The 24,137-nt window shown below is 45.5% G+C and overlaps 1 protein-coding gene across 6 annotated transcripts in view; it reads left to right on the top strand.

Moving 5' to 3' along the window:
• Positions 1-24,137, top strand: part of LOC110980938 (uncharacterized) — a 29,461-nt gene that overhangs the window by 1,640 nt on the left and 3,684 nt on the right. For 3 of the 6 annotated variants that reach the window (XR_015427740.1, XR_015427739.1, XM_022238017.2), the window contains exons 2-12: positions 7,067-8,099; positions 12,520-12,712; positions 14,670-14,814; positions 15,438-15,557; positions 16,233-16,378; positions 16,583-16,732; positions 16,937-17,062; positions 17,680-17,741; positions 18,202-18,321; positions 18,920-19,413; positions 19,689-19,780. Coding sequence is in view for 4 of the 6 variants with exons in the window: in XM_022238017.2 (XP_022093709.2) it covers positions 7,216-8,099; positions 12,520-12,712; positions 14,670-14,814; positions 15,438-15,557; positions 16,233-16,378; positions 16,583-16,732; positions 16,937-17,062; positions 17,680-17,741; positions 18,202-18,321; positions 18,920-19,413; positions 19,689-19,780 (2,532 nt within the window). In the remaining 2 variants the exon portion in view is untranslated. The other 3 variants (XM_022238020.2, XM_022238019.2, XM_022238018.2) reach the window with 3 other exon arrangements.

Raw genomic sequence — 24,137 nt, 5'->3', positions numbered from 1 at the left:
ATGAAATGCTTCCCCCAAATGGGCAAATTCACCCAATTACCAGCACCCCTCGACCCTACCTCTATGAAATGAATCACACTGTTCCGACCGTAGAGGAAGGAATTTTTAGGCAACACACAGAGCTGCCACATAGAACACTCTACTGGTCATAGATACCACACTGAGGGAGTGGGTAGGTAGACTTGCCGCTAGTCTGCCCGTGAGTCAGCGCCTGCCAAATTTTCTTCCTTCTGAAATTAAGTGGTCTTGTGTCTGGTCTTGACTACAACACTGTCCATTTTGCATCAACCTTAAAATGTACTGTTAAATTATTTGCCCAGTTTTGCAGTCATGTACCTGTAAGCACTCACTGGCAAAATACTTCTCAGCGAAAAAAGAGTTCAAAGAGGAAAACTGTGACACTCTTGCCTTTTTTCTTGAAATGTTTGTTCTGTTCCTTGTAAGGGTGGGATGTTTGTACACGTTTAAACAAAAAAAAGTTTGAAATCCATTTACAGATTTTCCCAAACGATTAAATGGAACCGCCCCTTTCAGAGGTTTGATGACTTGATTGATGCAATCAGGCATTCACTTTTCATTGTAAACAATGCCTGTCAAATGGAATCTGATTTTCAGAGCACTTTGCTGCTCGGTCACATCGAACGAATACCATAAATTCATCACTGGATATTTTTGTGTCAACCAGTTACATTATACACAATTTGTTGTATTTAACATTTTCAGTGACACAATGGTCAGGGTGGGACGTCTACATGGTTAAACGATATGGGAAAGTTTTTGAAACAATTTTCAAATAAAATGTAAATTTTCACCCTTAGTTGATTGCTGCTGCGATGCTTTGTAATGTACATGTTAATTCCTACTTCCTTGTGGATTGGTTAGACTGGAGCATGAGGTATTGAAACATAGTCATGTTGTTGAAAGCATTAGTTCAGGACAGGTAATGAAACCTCCGTTTGCTGCAACTGTCAAAAACAGTAAAAAATTCCTTCCACTTCCCCCGTACAGTACGTGTGTGTACATAGACATGTCATGTGTCACTTTACTGATTTTGACAGATGGGACAACTGTGTTGAGAGTGCATCTTTGCATAGGAGGGTTAATGTGGAAATGCAGAAAGGACTTTGGAAAGTTTATTTCAGGGCTCTAACTTTTGTAGTCCTTCCCCCATGTTGTTTCCATGACTACAATGTGTACACCTGTTGGCACTGGAATGTGCCACAGGAAAGTTCACCCCTCTCGGGACACAGTGAGAGAGGGGTTTGCCTTAAAACCTACTGGTACAAAAAATTGTTTGGAACCCCAGGCATGCCTGGGGATCTCGGCAGTCGCCGGTGTTGGTCACTGGTGTCTTTGCATTTTGGGCAAGAGAAGTACACAGTTTCCAAGTTACATTTCCCACCGTCTTGTGTGTGGTGTTGGTTGTGTTTGGTTTTGATGGAGCACTGGCTTACCATATGTACTAGCAGATGCTGCATGATTTCAAGAGCTAAAAACCTGAAAAAGTTGTTTCACTTTGGAAGTTCACAGTTCATTATGCATTAAGTGGTTGGACTTCAGTAGCATTGGGCCGGGATCAGAGGATTTTTGGAAGCAGACTGGAAAATGCTGCAGCCAAATCCATTGCTTTTGTCTGATTTTGATCAAAAGAAGACTTCTTCCATTTTTATAAATTGAAGCTGATTGGTACATGTACATGCATGTTCTGCGTAGAAACGTCATGAAATGACCCCCCCCGTGTTTTGAGATCCAACAGATTAAAGAACCTGCAGGATTTTTTTTTCAGGAATTCTGGCCCTGGGCCTTTTAGTGCGAGGTAACATCTGGTCGATCACACAGAATTTTTCACGTCTATTTTAACCCTCTTGGCTCGGCGCGAACGTCCCAGTTGTTCTAAAAGTCAAGCACCTCGGCCGATTTAAAGTGGCATGCATTCATGACAAGACAGGGAGTGAACCCACCAATTCACACCGGTGTTTAAACCCCCTCAGGACACCCCCCCTCACCCTGAAAATTCCTGATGAGCCAAATGAAGAAATGAATTTCAGGTATGCCTGGGCCCAGTGTGGACATACCATGCACACACAACATAATACAGACGGCCCAAACAGACGCACTGGTTGCATCTACAGCGAGGGCCTGGTTACTCTGCAAGCCGATAATGCTTTGTTTTCATTTGTTGGAATGTCCTTCGGCTGTCACAAATTTGATTTGTACAAGTATGCTTGAACTTAAGAAACAGCTTGTCCAATATTTGTTCGATGAACTGCGTGCCGCAGCAGTGACACAAAGTAGGCCAAAGCCCTCTTACTTGTGGTTAAACCGATCCTCTGAAAAGCTCCACCAGTCAAGTCATCTTCTCAAACTTTAATGTTACGCAGCCACCTGTCAACTCTCAAAACTGTTGGGCTTGTGCACCCCTGAACCATCCCAAATATTTACGGAGAGAGTGATGCTGTGTCCTTCAAAGCTGTTCTGTAAAATAATGTATGGACCCCTTGAACCTACGTTGTCCAATGCACCGTTGAACTTGACCTTGACCATAAAGCTGTGTACCAGCATGACCTCATCTTGCCCCCAAACCGTCAGTGTAAGGTTGCACCCCCCAATCCCCAAATATATAATGTTGATACAACCCAAGCTCTCTCACCATAATTCAAGTGAACGAATTGGCTTCTCCATCCTTTCTAGTCCCAGCGTTTTAATTGGTTGCATTCCATTTGTTGTGCATCATTCTTCTGTGCCTGGCATGCCAGGCTCTGAAATGTGTTTGATAAAACCTCGTACCCTTTTTTTAAAAATAGGAGTTTTCTGTTGAATGGAATCAATAAATCAGACCTTAACAGGAAACAAACATGGCCATGCACCAGTTGTGCTCTTAGTGAACAATGACCGCTGTGTTCAGATTTAGAGAAATATTTACAGTCATAACAGTAATAGAGCGAGAGTGACCAGCCCAGGCCCCTTCAAAAACACGGCGGATTTGGCATTGTTGATTTGTAAACACCGTTTCGAAATACTGCCCTCAGTGTGTGCCATTTGTGCGTGCCTGTGTGCATTTGTAATGCGACGCATGTAGCGTCGGTGACGGTGTGTACAATGTACATGTGCGTTTGTTTGGTTGGTTGGTTGGCCTTTTGCTCGCCCGGCGTCCCAAATTCCCTGAATCCTGGACGAGCTGGTGAGTCAGCAACTTGGAATGAGACACATCCCCAGTATGACTCTGGGGCCGTGGGAAAAATGCGCCGAGAGTTCAGACAACCTCCCCGGAATCCGGGGAGCGATGATGAGGAACGTGATAAGGGGAGACAGGGAGGATGATAAAGTAGGGAACGACGATGCGGGTGACTTGACGGAGAGGGACGGGGCGGGGAGTGGCTTGTCTCTGAATGTGGGAGGTTGGGAGGATGGCCAGATGTAAGTGTAAGTGGCACGTGTGTAGATGCATGGAGAAGGATTGATGTCGGTCTGTGGAAAGGCAGAGGAGTGGCTTGGGCCCGTAAGGGGTATGAAAAGATGGCTGATTTAAGAAATTGGTCAAAGAAAAAAAAGACTACTGGTACATGTACATTGGCTTTGTATGATGAGAGAGAAGGGTAAGGAAGATGGCCAAAGTCCAAGTTGATGGGAAACCTGGCTAAGAACACAAGAGGATGATACCCAAAGTCTGTACGAGTGGCTTTTATCAAAGACCGGGCGGAAGGGAAGATGTGCTCCAGTGCGGAGGTGACGAGAAACATTGCAGAGGGAAACAGCAGACGATAAACACGAGAAAAGAATAATGACGGAGGAGCTTGTCAGAGATTTGGGTCGGGGGAATTCATAGAGAACATTTGACTAGCAATGTACCGGTACACAGGTTGACGATGAACAGAGGATTGTTATAAATGCACTTTGCTCGTGTCATTGGAGTTTTGGCTCACAGAGGTCGGTGGTCGGTTGAGGAATATCGTTGAGAAGATGGTGAGCCAGAGGATACTTGTGGAGGAGGCAGTGGGACGAATGTGTCAGGGCTATCCCAAGCTGTGTGTGCCGATGATACCCTTAGGATGTTGGAAGATTGAGGAAAGTTACTAAAGTGCAGTGCTTGCGCTCACTTCAAAGTTTATGAGAATGTGCCCTTGGTTTCCTGCGCAGTGAGGAAATTGGGAGGAAGGTTTACTTATAGGAATGCCCCCTCAGTAAGCCAAGGACACTTCCCTCCCCTCCCTGATGGCCTGGGTAATCAGAGATTGGTGCAGATCCCTGGTTAAGCAGGGGCTCTACTTGTACAGGTATGTGCCACTGACTATCCTGGTATGAGAAGGATGGCAGGCACGACAGGCAGGTTGCCATGAAAAATTGCCGACACATTCGGGTCAGTGCACCGCGACACTATGTGTTATTTGAACAGGGGACTCCAGGATGAAGGAATCTTTCTGTGATTGAATTGGACATTCACCCAAAAGTTCTGACCTCTTCTTGTCTGGGAAAATGGCGTAAATTTCTAAAAGCAGTCACAAGAGAAGAGTCACTGGTATTCCTGAGCAGCACAGGAGCAGGTCTAGTAGTGGATGTTTGCCGCTTCAAAGAAAATTTTTGAAATCACAAAAATGTTAATTTGATGAGTTTGAGATTCACCCATACTGCAGGCAACGAATCCATGCAAATCATTGAACACAGACGGACTATACAGGTTTGTTTTGGGGGGGGGTGGAGTGGAGAAGGGAAAGGGTGTGTTCTAGCTATAGCACATGTCTAATCTTCAAGCACCCTAAAATGCCAAACCATTCCAAAGGCAAAGGGAGAAGGGGGTCAGGGACTGGGGTCATGTGATCATTTTGCTGAAAAATAACAACCCGTATATTGTTCCAGTAACAGTGATTCCCCTAGCAACAATCTGGCACAAATCGGCGGCCAGTAGAGTTGTAATGTACATGTACAATGTGGGTGCCTTGTCTGATCTTTCACCCTCTGAAGAAAAAAAAAAGAAAGAACTTTACACTCCTTGAGTGAAGAATTCCTTCCCAGTGGGTGACATGTTGAAGTCAACACTTCAAAAAGAAATTGAATCAAATTCTTGCCTCACTGTTGTGGGGGGGGGCCTGAAATTTCTATCGGAGTCCCATGTTTTGGGGTAGAGGTTGGCCCCTCTGATTAAACCCCTTCCCCCCTGGGCAGGGCAACGTGCTGCTCTGGTTTGTTGTTTTTTTTTTCAAGAGACCCTCCATTGTCTTCATTTCCTGTTCTGTCAGGGACCACTCGTGATTGATTGGGCCTGTCGCTTAGGGGGGAAAAAATCCATAACTCACTGGGCCTGGAATTTTTTCTGTTTCTCCTGCAAGGAAGCACTGCCAAATTCTACACCCTCCCCAGTTAGACTTGAAAACAGTTGAGGGATGAGACAATTTGTTTTTATTTCCATTTTTTCCTCAATTCTCGGCAAGACGACTGTACTTGTTCCTTATTTTTAAAAAAAATTGTTGGGTGTGAGAAACTTGGAGAAACTTGAGTTTATAAAATACCAGTACTCGTGCGTACACGTGTTCATACTGGTCTCATACTGGTGCATGGATGTACATGTACATGCGCAACTATACCAATGGACCATGGACCAGTGCTCATGATACACGATAAAACAGACACACGTAACAAGGCGTTGGAAAGTATAAAGCAAGAAATATATAGTCCAGATTTTCCTGCTTTTGTCATTACACATGTGTTTGGTTTCCCTCCTGTGTTTTAAAAGTAGTAGTTACAGTGCCATTGTGCTGTGCTAGGGCCGACGGTACATGTACATACCGTAGTCCTTTACTAAAAAAACTTGAAGTGGTTTGTACAATTCAGGTTGTGTAGTGCGCATAGTTGCTCCAAGCCATTGTATCTACATGTAGCCTTTCCTCAAGCCTGAGGAAGACTGTACTTGTGGTATCCAGGACGGCTTTGTGCATTCCAATCATCCATAAAACATTAAACGCGCAAATACCAAAAGTGAAAAATGCCGTGCACTTGCATCTATTTCAAACACGTACTATCAAAATATGCCGAGGCCCACCGGCGGCGGCAAGGAGAAGGAGCCTTGGCCAGCAATCACACATCCAAGAATCCGACGACAGGAATATTATCATTTGACATTCTTGCATTCCTCCTGTCTCGGCCCCCCCTCCAACCGCCACCAGTCCTACAGGACAAAGTATCAAGATCTGATCCACTCCTTCATCTTAGAGAAGTTAGATTGTGCTGAACAGTCTGGGAAGGTGTGTGTATCACCGTAGAGCTATGGCATGATATGGCTGGGCCTCACCACATGTGCTGTAGGTCACACGGTTTGATTCATTTGTTCCCTGTGACATTCTTGAGTTTCTGGCCAGGGTTGTTCTGTTTTTGTTGTTGTGTGGTGCCTACCGGTTTGAAGTGATCAAGCCCAGGAGCGGGGGAAGCAGAGTTTGTAGTGGCGTGGGGGGGAGGGACATGCAGCTATGCGGTAAAAGGTCCCACTGTGGATTCCTCGCCGGGCATTTCTCACGGTCGGATCGGACCTGGCTCTGGCTCGTGTGAGACGGGAACTTGTTATTAAGTGGAAGCACTGGAGAAGACTTGCAGTGCTGAGTGCACTGTCGGAGTGAGCAGGTATTCACTGCAGGAGATGCGAACATGGTCTCTACCGGTATTTCTGGGGAAAAAGTTTTTGCAAAGTGCCTGTGAAATTGTGCCCGCTGGTGTGGGCAGTTCTGCAAAACTGTGGACGTTTGGAAGCCTGCTTCCTCTTCTTTGTGGATTATTTTTCATTTTCAAGGTTGTGAAAACGGTTTCTTATCACAGTTATCCAGACTTCCTGAGTATCTGTGGTACATATTGTCTTGTTAGTCGAATTTGTCTACCAAAGACAAAGAGCTACATGTAGGTGGTTTCATTGTTCAGGAAAGGCAGCGGTGTCTGTACAGTACTCTGTTATGTAATGGGTTTCCCCCCAAACTCAAACTGCTGGAACATATTTCAGCCAAGATAAATGATTGTACTCTGTCTTCATGGAGTTGCCCAGTAACATTTTCCTGTTGCCCTTTTATTTTATCTCTGTCTGCTACAGATTTTGATCAGTGTCGCCGCAACGCAGTAGCTCTACCTTGACGCTTGGCTGAGTGGGATCTATAATTATCAGGGAACAGATCTATAGGAGAGTGGGTGTGAGAGGGAGACTAGACGGAACTGACAGGATATTGCCTTTTGCATTCTGCAATGATCCTAACATCGGAGTCGGAGCCCACAGCAGCACCCCAGAGATACCGACTGTTAGAGTTTGTCCCCATGGAGGGCCAGTGCAATCAGCAAGGAGGGGAGAGAGAGCTTCGCCTGCTCGATCTCCTCCAGGACAAGGACCAGCGGTCGGCCTCCGCCCACCGGACGTGGAACAGTGGTAGTGGCGTGGGGGCTTTTGGCCGGCTCTCGCCGCTCCTGCCCCACAAGTCGCTGAAGGGGGAGGAGACGCAGCTCTTTCTGCGGACCAGCGACGGGCGGTTGCTGCAGCACAAGCCCACTCGGAGTGAGGACTTGCTCGCCGACAAGGACCTGGCGTTCCTGACCTCGCGCCGCGGCGGTGGAGGGGCCTTGGTGGGCACACGGGATGAGGGGAGCGAGCTGCTCCACCTGCCACAGGCGACGAGCAAGCTGGGTGCCCTAAACATCACCGGCGGTAACGCCTCGCGGAGCATGGACAACCTTCCCCAGGCGAGCCTCCTCGGGAAGGAAAGGGGAGCTGAGACCAGGCACAAGAGCGCCTCACAGGAGAATGTCCAGGGTGCCCGCTTGGACACGCGGACCGTCTACTCCACTTCCCCTGGCAGTCGGTCCGGGAGCAGCATCATGGAAAACCTAGTGCGCGAGTTTGGCTTGACGAACACGAATCCATCGGTGGAAATCAGTGATATTAGTGACTCAGAGTTTTCGCCAAACTTTTCGGCAGACAGACCGCCTCCACCCAAGTACCCAGGCAGTGGTAGGTCGTCATCAAGGTTCAGCAAGCGGGAATCACATAGCAGTGAGAGCGGGGATAACTCAATGTTTTTCAGTGGATCATATAACATGAAATCTACTGAGTCAACGCATGAAAGTGTTACAACAAGGTAAGACAAGAAATATCAATTTCATGTTTCATTGCATTAATTTCACATGTTATAAATTCCTGGTGCCACATGCATGGTATTGTCATTTTTGATGAATTGTTAATACATATGATTTCTTCAACCCTGATTCAGCCTTCAGTGACGACAAAAAAGGCAGTTTTCATTTCGGTTTGGAGACTGCTGGACTGCTTTAGAACCGTTTCCTCAGCGACTTGTCACAAACACCCAATGATTTTCCATTTGGAATCTCAATTCCCATTTGATGGCCAGCCCCGTTACAGTCACTGCCCAAAACACATCAGTGACTAAAATAACAGTCGGGTGGACAATTTTGCAACCTGCCGGAAAAGTGATTAAGGGGCGCCGGTGTCAGTTTGCCAGCATCTGGGGCGATGATTAGGACCAAGGATGATCAGAATTGACTGGTGTCAGTTTCCACTTTTTTTATCCTCACGCGTTGCTCCATCTGGCTACCCAACTCTCCAATTCCCCCCACCAGTAACCAGGCAGAGCGTCCTTAGGAAAAATACACCCCGTCTACTGGTACAAGAGCCGAACCGGCCGGCCGGGCCTCCCATCAGCTCTTCCCCCCAGGGGAACACATTTCAATTTTTCCCTTGCTCTCCGTCACCTGGATCCTCCTCTGCCAGCTTTTGGGCCCTGATCAGTTTTGCAGATGATCTGTGGTCCGTACGAATAGAGCAGATTTCTCCTTTGATAGCCTACCCGGCCGGTTGGTTCTCTGACAGGGATAAGCCTGATCAGTGGCAGACAGAGTTGGACTGATAAACCTTGATGGCCAAAGCAGAAATTGTTTGCGTTCCCTTGGGTGACTTCAGAGTTCCAGGGAACAAACCTGCCATATGAAATTAATTTGATCCCAATTTTTTTTGTTGAAAATGACTTTTCAGCACAGCATAAATGTGTAGAGTGTTGTAAACAAGTTTGCTGAATTCTGAAATGTATTCATAACTTTGCATGTGTGGCAAAAAGTGGCATGGTACTACCAAACAATAGATTAAAAGGTATTTATAAATGAGCCTTCAATTCATTTAACTTTTTAATCTATTGCGTGCAGACAGGCAACTTTTCCTCGGATCCGCTGATTTCCTCGTTTTTCACTTCAGACCTGCGCCATTGAAAATTGAAAAATGCTGAGAACAAATTGTTGCAAAAATTGGAGTTTCCTCATCTTGTTTGTTTCTTCCAAGTTGCATGCCTGTGTGTGGTAATGCCTGACCCTGGGAAGGAGCATGGCATGTCGGCAGGTCTGGTACCACATGTGTAGCACCAGTACATCCATCCACTGTATGTACATGTACATGTCCATACACCTATGTACGTGCATATTGATTGCAGTGTCAGTTCTACATGGTATGCCAAGGACACATGAAATTTTCTTTTGCCGACCTTCACCTTTTGAAAAGTATGGGCAGAATGTACATGTATGTAAGGCCTTGGCAATTTCATACTACCCACCATTTGGCCTCATGCAACAATCAGAGCCCAAGAAATGCCAGGGCGGTAGCCTGGAACCCACACCAGGGAGGCTGGAATCAAACAAATGCACTGAGTGGGCCAGACCTTGCCAAGTTATTATTTTTTGTGATGTGTTTGTCATAGTGTAGTCTTGGCCCAAGACGTCAACGATCGATAGCTGTTTTATTTCTGTTGAAGAGCGCCCTCGCACAACTAATTTTTACTTACTCTCAGTAGCGTCTTGGGAATCTTCCAGGAATGGGGTGCGGCAGTTGTATGCAAATGACCCATCTTTTTAAATATTTATAGCCTTGGTATTATAATTATGTACATGTACTTTGAAGTTCGAACAACATGGCGGCTTCACGCGAGCAAGTACGATGCCGATGTACGATGTCGAGCTGGCGCACAGTCTAAGTATGTCATGAGTCATAAGGGGGCACACCATGCACGGTGTCTGCTAATCAAGCACTAACGTCTTGAAACTAAGACTAGTCATAATGCCAAACTGCAACATTCCTGGCACATGTACCTGTAATTGTAAGCTCAAGGCTCAAGGGACAGGTAGCCTGAAATCCACACCACCTATCAGAGCAGGCAGCTGGTTTTGGACTGGGTGTCATACTTGGCATTCCAGTGGATTGACTTGGGGGGGTGGGGTGTCCATGGCAAAGGTTGTCCATGTCCATGTACATTGTACATATATGTTGCCATACAGGTAGCCCAGACATTTACATGTACATAGAGTAGACTACTACATGCATCTATGTACAGGTAGTAAGCCTTGTCTGAAATACATGTACCGTTTGGCTACGGCTTTAAATTAGCCACCAGTATGACAGGGACAACATCAGCAGCCATACAGACAACAATGTCCTTTTTTTTTGACTCGGCTATGTGTCACTGCACCCTGACTGGGACTACCTGTACGTGTATGTTATGCATGCATGTTTATGGCTTCATATCAATGCATGTTCACATCCAGTGTAACACATGAGCGCTGCCATGAAATTCTATGCATCAGATTACTGATAACTTTTATAAAACATGTACAATGACCTTGCCAGGTGGCATGTGAAGTCATGAGCCACGATCTCTTCTTGGTCAAAGAATGATCCAAACCTTTCTGTGTCTTCGCAACTTCCAAATGTCACCAATTCCCCCCCACCAAAAAGTATAAGGGCCTGTCCAGTGAACAGCATTCCACAATTCCCAAGTTGTTTCTGAGAACTGCACACGTGCCAAAAATTTCTGCGTTTCAAGAACTCAAAAGTTTCTGAAAATTAGGTCCATAAAAATTGGCCACTATCCAACTTCCAAACAAATCATGAGCCCACGTTTCATCCTGCACATACAAGTGTACATTGTTGCCAGGTATTAACAGGTACAGTCATGCCAAAATACTAGGGAATTCATACGCTTGGCAATTAGTTCTTCATTATGTGGCCAAGCGCCAATGAGCCAACATTTTTTTCCCGGAAAACATGACTGGTTGTCAGGACATTTGGCATTCCGAGCGGTGAAAATTTTCCAGTTGACCGATCCAGGGGTTCAGTTCTTCATTGGACTTACATTCCTTTGTGTGTGGCCCACTGTGGAATGTTCATTGTTAAGAGAGTCCATTGTGATGGCTTTCAGACATGCCAGAAAGTAGCATTGCCTTGCACCACAGTATATTGTCAATTGTACAACTTTTGTTTATTGAACACGTCATGGTCATGTAGAAATGTGTACATTATACAAAGTGTAATACCTTTCTGTTATCAGTCATTGTTAACCAGTCTTAGAGTTTTCTTGTCTTCCAGGCTGTTGACATAAAGCATCTGTTTTCATTTTTTTCTTTGAAAATTTTTTTTGTTTACAGAAAAATTCATTGCAAATACATGTAGCAGTCTAAGAAAGTGGCGTGTAAACCCTTTTCAACTTACTAATTTCTAGTGAAATGAATTGCCATATTGTGTTCAGTACAACTACTGTACCGTGGGGGTACCTGCACTGTAACCAAAGAGGCCATTATGAAAAAGAAGCAAGTTGGTTAATCATAAACTCCATTTAGTGTTGCGCTGTATCTTTTCCAAGTTGATGGCTTTTCACTGGTAAATGTTTGTTCCTTGATTCAAGGAAAGCCTCACCGTGTAATTTGAAGAATTTCACAAATATATGCAGGTACGGTACTCGTGTGGTACACGTATTCCGCACGCGCATGTAGAGTATGCTGGTACATGTACATGTACTGGTGTACTGTATTCTAGCGCTACTGTATTCACGCGATAGACATAAATTTGTGAATCTGCAAACGGCAGACGACAATTTTATGTATATATGTATTGGCGGTTCGGTACATCTACATGTACGTGCATGGTGTGTTTTGTACATGTAGGTTTCATGGTGTTACAAATTCTTTCGAGGGCTGTGTCTGAATCACTTGGGTACGGCTGGAAATAAGGCACGAGTCAGTGGCTGTGGTCGTGGCCAGTTCCCATTAAGTCCGGCCGTAGCCAAGTGATTTGGACACGGCCTGGGGTACATTTGAAGAATCGGAGCTATCCCTGACGATCCTGAAACCATCAAAATCACACCCAGGTTAAATATTGCACTTAATTACCAGTACATGCATATGTATGTAATTTGACAGATTTGGGACCGTACTGGTCAGCTGCACAGGTTTGAATGTCCTACTTTTGCCATAAACACCAAGAAGGGGTCATTTGTAGCTATGAACTGCTTCATCTGATGGATGTAATATGCGTAGCCTTGGAATGATGCGATGTGCTAAGACTCATAGTCACATGTTCTGTATTGCATGATCTGCTGCTTGAACTTGACCAATCGAGACCAAGGATTTGAATGTGCTCTCTAAGATGGTAATAGCTACACGTACCTGTATTGCATCAGTCGATCCACGCGTTGATTTCCGGACCTCTCCCCTTTCCGCCCACAGCACCAGCACGAGCTCCTCCCCTCAGGCGGACAGTGGTAGCAACCAGCCCGGCGCCACTGCCTCCCGCTTTGAGGTGGACCACGAGGCCATCGCCACCCGGGCCACCCACATGGTGGAGATACTCTCGGAGGAGAACAACGCCTTGCGGCAGGAGCTGGAGATCTACTCACAGCGCGTCAGCAAACTACAAAAGGTAAAGTTTATTAAAACAGTCCCTCTCACAATCAAAATTGAATGAAAAACAACACAAGCAAAGAGAAGAAAACCAAAATCGAATCACTGCAAGGGGTTCATTCATTTTGCAATTCAGTTAACCACTGTTATTTCTCTTGAAAAACAGAAATCCCAAACTCTATTTTTTTTATCATAACATGCCCTGAAAACCATCCTACCCTACTGCTATATTTAGCCTGTGCTCCTGCTAGGACTTCCATGCACTTACTGTCAGCTGCAGTCTGGGGGGAAGACTTTGTCAGCAACTTGACTGGAGCAAATTACAATATTAGACAGATGCCAAACTTGTTTCTAAGTGTTTTAATGCAATATAAAGTACAGGTACTCTTTCTCTCCGGTGAAGAGCTTGCTCTGAAAGAATCAAATGGATCTAGGTAATTAGGTACATTTTTAGAGGGTCGTCAGGTACATGTCTGTACCTGGGTCTCTGTGTAAAACCCTAAGCATGATGCATGAGGATAGCACGGACAGACAAGAACAGAAGTACGGGTCGGCTTATGTCATGAGCAATTGCTGAGAATGCTTGGAATTTGTTGAATATCCACAACCCTGGCTTCGTGGATGAGACGCCTGCATGTTGTGCACCCAGCCACCCACATTCCTCCTTCCTCCCGACCAAACCCTACCCCTCAGCTATCTCAATACCGTCCAATGTTGCATGTACCCTGTCTGCCCGCCATTTACTGTACCTGGTATACATGTACTGTACATGTGGGTGATTCAAGAAATTTGGGGTCCATTTTTTTTTTCGTGTCTCTGTCACATCTGACATATGATTTTGTAAGTTCAGAACACATTTTCTAATTTCCAAGAGTGATGAATTAATGCAAATTACCTGCCAAACAAATAGTAATAGTTTGAAATCAATTCCGGTGATATTTCCATGTCAAATAACAAAGGTCGGATGTAACAAGGACACAAAAATGTCACACTTTTGGACCCCTAATTTCTGGAATTACCCATGTACATGTAAGTATGCATACCTCCTGCCCAATACGGGCGTTTCACAATAGTGCGCCTCCAAGAGTTTGCAACCCATGGGCAAATCACAGTGCGCGAAATCTGTCGACCCAATGCGCGTTTGGAAAGGGTTGACAAATTTCGCGCGTTGTGATTGCCCAACGCGTTGGAAACTCTTGGAGGCGCACTATTGTGAATCGCCCGTATTCTATTGTCAACCCGAGCAATACTCCTACAGCTGGAGCTACCTCTGCAGGCACTCGTCCTCTAGTCCTGCTGCAAAGGGGTAATTATCCTCGGACGTTGGACTCTTTGTGGCCACGTGTTCGAATTGTTGGTTCCACCAGCAAAAACACATAGTGTACATTTGCTACATTTTAATTACAGGTTTTGCCCTGACGCTGATGTATCTTCACAACACCGTACATGTGCACTCAGTGCTTGTTTGAGAGCTTGTGAAACAATTTCCGAGCTTATTCGGTTGGAACTCAAACCCACAACCTCCTGGTTACTCGTGCCGATGTCTTTACCACTCAATCACTCTAATTGCGGAGTGCATACTTGTCATGAATTCGTCAGATCAGATTGGTTTCACCCTCACAAACTCCAGTTATTGCATGAGCAACAGGGATGCAATTTCTCAGGATTTTTCCAGATTTGAAATTTTTTAATCCTCCCCCCAGTCAACTGTGGCTACGTTTTAGCTTAAAAACAGTAGATGCAGTATGATGTAATTATAGACATCTCTGAGACAAGTCCTCCCTTGTTTACAGCTATTTAAAGCCTCGAAAAGTAATAATATATTATTGTCATTGCCACAACTCCTCTGTTGGATGTTTTCGTAGATATTCTCTTCATCTCCCAATCTCACCCCTGTTATAATACGAGCAGCATGTCAGGGTTTCCACATGTACCTGATGCGCATACGCTTTGCCTGTTTTTTATTCTTGGTCCAGTTTGAGCAAGACATCTGCCGGGTGCAGACGTCCCACGAGATGTTGGTGGAATCCACCAGGAAGCGGGAGCAGCTGGAGGTCCTTGTCCGCTCCAAGCTGGAGGCCGAGGTCAAGCGACTGCAGGAGCAACTCAAGGATGCGCAGGGTGAGCGCCTCGCATCCGGCGGCGTAGTCAAGAGAGGGGCTTGTTGGGGTGCATGCCGGCCCCCCCCCAATAATTATCCCCAACTGGACATTTGGAAAACAAAAAAAATAATGGAGCTGGGGAAGGCATTGACCCACATTTAAGATCAATAGTTTTTTTGGGGGGGAGTGCTCGGAAAAATGTTCCGATTAAACTGTTAAAAATTTACAAGTTTTTGGTAAACTGCGGTTTACATGTACATGGACATTATATTGTAGTGGGAAAGTGAAATTTTAATTGGAAAAGGAACAGGTTGTTTTTTGTTCGGGGAAGGAGGTATGCAGAATTAGCAAATTTCACTTACTTTGCTGAAGTAACCGGTCCCTTTGACATGGATTTTGACACAGGTTTAGAAATTGTTGAACAGTGTTAGATTTGTTTTAGAAAGGTTTGCAGTAGGACACAGCCAACTTTTGGGGGGAGGACTGTTGGAAGAAATTTTTTTCAGGGATCAGCCTGGTTAACAATTCAGCCATTTTTGGATTAACTTCACTGTCACTTATATGCCAGTGGTTCCATTTAGGCCCGATAACTTGACATTTGCATTGCGGTTTTTTAATGATTGCTTTGGCTATTTTCTGCAGTCAATTTGGACAGAGCGCGGAGCAAGATGTTCCAGTACGAGAAGAGCGTGAACAGTGAGAGCGAGCTCAGGCAAGAGATCAACGCCAAGGATGCCATGATGCAGAAGCTAGTCAGCGAAAGTAAGTCCCGTGGCTCCAAACCTCTAAGGTGGCTTACAGAACCCCCCCAAATGAGACAAGCCAATGTGGCAGTAGTTTGATCAGAGTCGGAAAGAAAATCCCCAATGAATGTTCATCAGAAACCTACAGAATCAAACGAGTGACAGAAAAACCTCCATGTACATACATGTATCGACCTGGATGAGATTTTAAACCGGGATCATAAAGTTGGGTCATTCCATGAGGTTGGGGCAGAATTTGCGATGGTGTCCTTGTTACATGGGTTTCTTTTACCACCTGTCATGACCTGCAGAGTAGGTTTTTACTGTGTAAAAATAACTCACACCTCTGTATTCAGCCTTGCAATATGTATAGTTTGGAATCCACATGCAGGGAAATAGCTGTTCATTTTTACGGAACCCACGTAACAATGGACACCGTCACAAATTGTGCCCCAACCTCGTGGAATGACCCGGTTGGAAGATGACCTCTTCATAAATTTAAGTATTTTGGGAGCCGGTGAGAACACTATTACAACTTACATGTAGATAGTGTTGGTTACTTTAGCCTATTGACTAGAATAATGATTTCAGAAGTGCCGGTATTTACAAATACTGTGAAATGAAAAAATGCTGTTGTCATTGGCTAGGATAAGGTTGGACTTTTTTAAGACTGAGTTGTCTGCCGTCGTTACAGATCAAGAGTTGATGATGAGCAACCAGCGGATGGAGACGGAGCTTGCCGCGCAGCGGGCGACATTGTCAGAACAACGGCAGCACATTGACGTCCTGGACACGGCGCTGTCCAATGCACAGGCCAATGTGGTCAAGCTGCAAGAGGAGGTCAGTAGAGGAATTGAAGGCTGTCCAGAGGACATCAGCTACTCAGAACCCGAGTATTCGTCGATACCCTAGTCCCTGCACATCCCACACAGAAATGATGCTTATGATGATGATGCCTGTTACATTTTGGGAAGTGATAGCTTTGCTCTCTGGAAACCTCAGTCCTTTGTTGGCCTTTGACCTGTCATAACCTTTGCTTCGCAGTGTCGGAAGCGGCAAGCCTACGTGGACAAGGTGTCCACCCTCCAGAAGATGGTCTCGGCGCTGAAGTCGACCTACCAGAAACGGGAGCAGATCGAGCAGAAGCTGAGACACAAGCTGGAGAAGGAGATCGAGAAGCTGAAAGGGATGCAGGTGAGAGACCGTGACGGATGCAGCGACAGACGGGGGGAGACGCTATGAAATAGAACATGAGTTGGGTGGGCCGACATTTGAGAGTTGTGTGTAACGGCAAGAACTAACTTCATGTTTGGCACTGCTATGAACAAAGGCCACGGTCAAGTTTTCATCTCTGTTTGCACTTCGGGAGAGGGTTGAAACCTTGTTGTTTGATTCCAGAGCAATAACCCCAACCAGGACGAGGGCGTGTCGGAGCTTGACCTGGAGAGCAGTAACAACACCTTGTTGGAACTTCTCAAAGAGAGAGAAGAAGCCATCCTAAGACTGGAGTCCGACGTTGCCAAGGTGAGACACCCCCTGCCATTGTCTCGCACTCCGACCAGCGTTGAGACAATTCCACGAAGGAGGACTCGCTCTATGTGTTTTTGTCTACCCTTCTGTTTTGGTGTTGACCCTAACCCTCCTAAATCCTCCAAAATCCTTTGGGCAGTTTTGGAGGATTTTGGAGGATTGACGGTGAATGGCAAAAGTGCAAGGCTTATTGCAAAGGCTGCCATGCGTGAAGGTTGTGGGTGAGACCTTGTGTTGTTCTTGCTCAGTCATGCAAAAATTCAGCCCGATATTTCTATGGAATCAACCACACTGCTCAGGAGTGCCATTCACACTGCCACGACATAATGACAGCAATTGCCAGAGAATTTTGAAGGATTGAGGCAGTAGGCACACCTTCAAGTAACATGACCAGAAATTGCGTAGTATTGAGGGAGAATCCAATTTTTTCACCCCATTTTGGAGGATTGAGGAGGGTCCCCAGCAAAAAGGGCCTAGGGGGCTAGGGTTAAGGACCGCTGCAGTGTTTGTAGATGTCTAAAGTAGAACTGCCCGAGTGTTATTTAGAAGCTTGCCGATTATTGTTATTGCCTTAAAATGGATCTTCTTTTCCCTGAAATCTTTTTTCCCAGTGGGAGCAGCGGTTTCTTGAGGAGTGTACATTAAGACAGTGTTCCGTGGAGCCAACCAGCAGGTAAATCGCTACCAATAGCTGTGCTAAACTCTAACATCACACACAGATCATTTGAAGGCATTCATTAAAATGTGCGATGGAGACCAGTTTTCCTCCCCTTGAGACATAAGGGAGTGCTCGGCTGTTGGTACGTGTATCTCTCTTGTATCCAAACTGACCCAAAACACTGGACTTTGGTTTTTTTTCTGTTGGAACAAGAGCTGAAAGTGGTTTTATGCTGTACTAATCTATTGTGTGTATCTGCATTGTACAGCGATAAGCGAGGGCGCTCTGTTGTCTTGGACCCAGACTTACATTTATGTTGTTGATGCGTATTCAAGCCACCCCCGTCTGTGCACTAATCCAACTTCAAAGACGTCTCCATGGATAAAAACAGTGTGCAGTGTTGCCATTTGCAAGGTTTAAACCTTTGGTTGCTGGTCTCGATATTTTACCAGTCGGGATGGGTTGTGTCTTGCAGCGAGGCTAGTTTTGTCAACCAGGAGGCAGAGAAGGTGCGAGCCGAGGCCCAGGCTGAGCGAGTCAGGCACATGGATGAGATGCATCACGTCCAGAACCAGTTCACAGATATGGAGTCCAGGTGAGCTGTTCTGACAACAGACCACTAGAGCATGAAAGTAGCTATTGTTGAAATTGTTATGCCCCAACTATAGCATAAGTCCCAACTATAGTTGTGACAGTCCCAACTGTAGTGCTGCCGTTGGGCTGGCCCAACTATTGTTGACCAATGTCGGTGGAAAATGTCTCAACATTATCCAAGCAATGTGTCTCACACTTGACACAATTCATCTAAAATGTGGCACTTCATCTGTTAATCTAGCCCTATGACCAATGACATGACATTTGTAAACAATATGACTTTGGCACATGCTGGGCACATCATGCACACTGGACCCCTCTGTTGTAGTTGGGACTTGCCCGACTATAGTTGGGACTGGGGCTATAGTTTGGGCGTAACAAAATCATTTGATTTGGTTTTGATGTTGATTATGCTGGCATCGTGGTTATGTCATAGTATTTTGTCTGTGGCTTGGGTTTGAATGCCACCTAGGCCAAAACGTGGATTGAGTTTTCAGTCCCTACTCATTCTGGGGATTAACCTGAATAGTTGTCAAAGAGTTTTCTCCCCGCGTCTGATCTGAACTGTTCTTTAGTATGAGTACATTTTTCGTTGGCAGAATCAATGCACTGACGGTGGACCTTTCCCACAAGGACACCATCATCCAGGCTCTCCGCAGACAGATCTTGGACCAGGAACCCGGCAGTGCCTCCCTGGACCGGCTCAGCCGGCCGCTGTCTGCTTCCTCCCCGCACAGCTCCACCCACAACGTGGGCGGCGGCCCCCGTGGGGGCGGAGTCGGCAGCGGCGGGGGTGGTTCGGCCGAGTCGCTGCACAACCTGCCCCGCTCGCCCCCGGGGAGTTCTGGGTCCCTCCACAACCTGGCCGGCTCGGGCTCGTCGTCCACCAACCAGCTGGCCAGCCGGTCGTCGCCGCTCAGCTCGCTGCAGAACCTGGCGTTGCGCTCACCTGGCGGGTCCTACCAGAGCCTGGCCCCACTGGGGAAACCCCTTAGCCGGAGTCAGGGGTCCCAGGAACGACTGGGACTGGGACTTGGGCTGAATGACTCTTTCACGTCACTCAGCACGTCGGGACTGTCCATTGCTGGAACGGGTGAGATCACAGTTCAAGTTTCAGGAATAAATCCCAATTCATAAAAACGTTTGATTATCCACACATCTCCCACGTGATATATAATTCAATATCGCCCTGCTCATCCACTGAGGTGATCATAAAATGGATCTCTCTGGTTTCTTCATTTGTCAAGTCACATGCCAGTTTTTGTCTGAGAACAAAACACAGAATGATGACAACTGGTCGTAAATCTTCACGAATCTTTCAATGAAAATGACCCTATTTTTCTTTTACTCTTGCTCTTTTACTTCCAGACGGCAGTGAGTCAGATTTAGCCTCATTAGCCAAGGAACGGACGGTACTGGATGAGAAACTCAAGCAGCTGGATCTCGAAATAGCCCAGCAGGTGAGAACGACTGCTTCTCAGACAGTGTCCTCGTCACTCATTTATTTTGATGCATGCTCTCTGAGATTTTTTCCCCCAGTTAGTCTGTTTATACACGTAATTGCCGACAGCAAATATTGATTACCGTTTGCAGAAGGGTTCCAAAATGGTCTGTGTGCCACCAGGAGGCAAAAATAGACTGCCACCATATGGTTGTAGTTTGTTGATCTGCTGCGACCTCAGCCCCATTCTTGGATTATTTTCCCAGAGATTCCAACTTGTACGATTAAGGCGTAATTTTTACAATTTGTTTCATCCATTTACGACTGTGCGATCCAGACTGTAAGGAACAAAACCATACAGTTATGTATAAACTCTATGTAAGCTAGCACAGAGCCGGCCTTGTAATGCGCGCGTCAGAAGTGTGTCGACGGCATTCCGCAGTTGGTGCATACAGGATGCATGAGTAGGGGCAGAAACCAGCGTTGTTGAATCATCTGTTTGCCCCAATTCACGCAATAATGAACAGTGTTTTGATGTGAACGGAAGCTGTTGACATTTGTTTGTTTAGAAAGAAGAGACAACAGGACTTCAAAAAAATTTATTGTTTGTCTAACTCGCCAATGAAAGTTTTTGGGGTCGCGCCGAAAAATTAGGGTCGGTCGGGAATCCGGAACTGGAAGTGCGATAGGATTACCCTTTTTCATTTTGAAAAGTTGGCATCTCTGTTTCCCCCTGGAGAATCCAAAATCCAACTGGGCAAAATTTGCAGCAGTCCAGTTGCACATATTCTTTAGTGCCTGTAATGACAAAACTGATCCCCCTGAATCACAAACAAGACCGACCCTGATGCCTGTCACTTGCAGAAAAACGGTACCGACATCGGGGAACATTTTTTCCTCTGTCAGGTCTTGTAAAAGTGGAATGCAGCTCGGGGGTCGGGCGGGGGCAGATTGGAGAGCGTAAAATGTCTCATGATTAATGTGTCGCGAGACTGTTGTGCTGCGGTGGTTACTTGGAGATGGAATTGTGTCAACTGAGAAAAAAAGAAATTAAAAAAAAAACAAAGGGTAAGCACGCACCTGCGATAAACACAAAATGAAGTCTGGTTTTTTTTGCGTGTGGCCCTAGCTCCGGAATTTCCACCCTCTCCCAAAATGACCCTGGCGATGTTGGTTGATGTATGCGCCCGCTCACATTCCTAACATTCAGGCCAGCACAAATTAGCCTCCCTGACTTCTTCAGATTTCCCCCTCTGAATACTTCAAGAATTTGGGTCCAGTATATGAAAAATCTGGGGGTGGGGTATATCTATATGGGGTTTAAATTGGCCTGGAAAGTTTTAAGAGGGGGGGAGGGGAATTCATCTCTTCCCTCCCCCCACACACACACTGTTGCAGTGGAGTGTTAGGCTTTGAAGTTGCGTTTGGTGATTGTTCTTTTGACTAGCCATGCATTGTGATGGATGTGCTCTCTTGAAGTGTAGGTTGGTTTACGTTGAAGTAGTTAATATTAGTTTGCTGTAGAGTTTAACTTCCTAGAATTATCAGAAACAGCCAGTGACTTGAGTATTAAAGTTCAGACTGTACGACGATGAGGTTTGCGGTTTATTTTCTTTGACAGTTAGCAGGAAAAGTCAAAAACGTGATTTTAGGAGTTTTGAATTTTTGAAGGGTGAGGTTAGGAAAAGGTTTTAATGAATGGAAAGAAAACGAATAGATCGGTGAATGAAACTGATAAAAGTACGTTATGTACGTACGTGTAATAAAAGTATGTTATAGATAAAAGAAAAGGGGGCCCTTTTTAAATACAGTGTTTGCATTCCAGTTTGCCTTCAGCTCTTTGTTGGGAGAAGGGCCATGTGCACATGTACGTCTTCATTTCCTCTCTGGCATGAGCAGAGACTCTGCGCATTTTTTTCTGGAATTGAGACATTGCGCACTCCTGCCTCACCATCATGCAAGAATCCGTCGGATTACACATGTCCCACGATGTATCAGGATCTGGGGTTTTTTTTGGTTTCTTTTTTGATCAGTGTCTCTGGCCGTTTCTAATGCCACATGTCTGTGGACGGGTTGTTGTCGTCCCCTGTCTCATGATCGGTATGTGGACTATGCCTGGCCTTGGCCCAAAATAACTCTTCCCTGAGCTCCCCTCTCCCGATGATGCAAGGCAATGAGACTGGAAACGATGAGGAAAACATACCGGCCCCTGTCTCTGTTAGAATTCCTCCCACAAACATGTAAGCCATCATCATAGGCACGTGGGAACATTCAAGTTTTTTTAGGGGGGGTGTAGTGGGATGCGTAGGGCATGTTGCAATTGTCGTGAAGGCCCGGGCTCAGTAACATGAATGGTTTTCCAATCAAATTTTGATTTTTCCCCGCAAACGTGAAATCGTGGCTAGCTCGGCCAGTCATCCGGTTAATTGGAGTTTCTCGGTAAGATGTGATCCCAGCAGAATCTTACCAGCCACAGCTGTGCATGTGTAGAGCTGTGCGCTGCCAGACGTGTACGCGGCTTCCCAGAGGGAATATGCACTGAGAAATATCCCTCCGGGCCAGTCAAACTCTTCGGGGTTTCTTCTTTTTTTCCCAAACACATACTCAGAATGAAACCTCACTGGCTGTTTCACATTCTCCCTGAAGGGGAATTCCAAAGCAAGGGGAAAGGATTGTTTCTGAGTTGATATTTGTCTCTGTTTTGGGCGGCAAAACTTGAGAAGACGTTGCTGGAAGAGGGGAGTATGCACTGTCGGTGTCTTGGGTAAAAGGCAACTTAAAGGAGCCAAAGCAGGAGATAGGAAGAAAGAAAAGAAAACTCAGTTGTCTTGGGGATGAGGCAAGATGCCCCAGTTTTCCCGGTCCCAACACTGCTGTCTGTGGCATTCTTCTGTTGCTCAGTTATCTATCAACACCATGTACCTGTTCAGTAACTCTAACCCCCCCAGAGTAAATAACACAATAACACAGTATCTGGTTTTTGAGGGGTGTTGGGTGTCAATTCTGCACTGCAGTAGTCTTTTGTCTTCAAGGACGAGCCTCCAGCACGCATCATAGCTGCTCTCTTGCAGAGAAAAATACCCTGAAAAATATCCCCCCCAAATCATTTAAACACGCACACAAACACAAAATTGGCAGAGTGATCAAAACCGCGTAAAAATGATGTGCCTCAATTCCCCACAGCCACACTATGTACATGTAGCAAAGGAGCCTGACCTTGGGGGTCATTTGGCCTAGTTTCTCCAGCAGTCCCCGGGGTGAAGGACTGTGTTGATTGAGCGGGGATGGAGGGGGGGGAGGAGAAGAGAATTCACATTCCAGATGGTGATGGCACCAGTTTTAGTACCCAGTGAGTGATTGGCTGGTTTCGGGCATGTGCTATGGTATGGTACGTTGGATCCAATTGGTCTTGTTGGGGTTTTGGAGGCCTGTTCCATAAGGTGTTGTGTTTTAGATGACTAATTGGCTTTGCAGGTTTGTTTGAACAAGTTGATAGCGATTTTATTGCTTTGTCACTGGTGCTGTTATTTGTTAACTCCCAGTTAAAGGTCTGTAGATTTTTTACAGGATAATTTGAAAAAAAAAATAACATGGACAGTAATATGTTTCTTGTTAATAGTAAATAAGTGACTTCATATCTCTGCGACTTTTTTTAATTGATTGACTTACTTTATCGCAGCTACATGTAACTTGTGAATCTACACTGGACAGCAAAAGAAACTTGCCACTTCTGTCAAAGGCCACACATAAAAATTCAATCCATAGAAATAAACAATTTCAACACCGGTTGTTTAAAATGTTGTCCATTCATGGGTCATTTTTGCTTGGTGGAGAGTGCTTTTGTGTGTGACTTTCGATTCAGTAACCAAGTTGCTGTGCATGTCAATTTCTTCTTTATTATAAAGATAATCACTTGCTTTTGGGCATGTGATTAGGAAGGGGTATTGCAGCATACCTGTGTACAAAAATTGTTTATTTCTATGGGGTGAATTTTTATGTGTGGTCTTTGACAGAAGTGGCAAGTTACTTTTGCTGTCCAGTGTAGATTTTCCCTGAAGCATTTGATCAGGATTTCTAATTTTTTTTACTGTAGCCACTTTCAAATTGGGGAATTCTTCGTCATGAATTCTTCCATCAACTTGTGTGGGGAGCATTTGGAATGTGGCACAGCGAGCAATTATTTATAAACCTTGCAGCATTTGAAATTTGCCAGCCATGCGAAATTTGTCTGCCCGTTACGAAACCCACGCGGCACAACTTTTCCACACATTGTGACGAGGCAGTCACATGTGTACGTGCGTGTATTTATAAGTACACTGCACACACAGGGGCCCTTGCTTACGTGTTGCATTCTTGGGGCATGAGTCTTGGTCTAA

This window comes from Acanthaster planci, linkage group LG14 (genome assembly GCF_054643075.1).
Source record: "Acanthaster planci isolate LZ-2023a linkage group LG14, COTS_SCS, whole genome shotgun sequence".
In the NCBI taxonomy this organism is placed as follows: Eukaryota; Metazoa; Echinodermata; class Asteroidea; order Valvatida; family Acanthasteridae; genus Acanthaster; species Acanthaster planci.
Note: the sequence above shows the minus strand (reverse complement) of the source record. Positions and strands in the feature narration are given on the sequence as shown.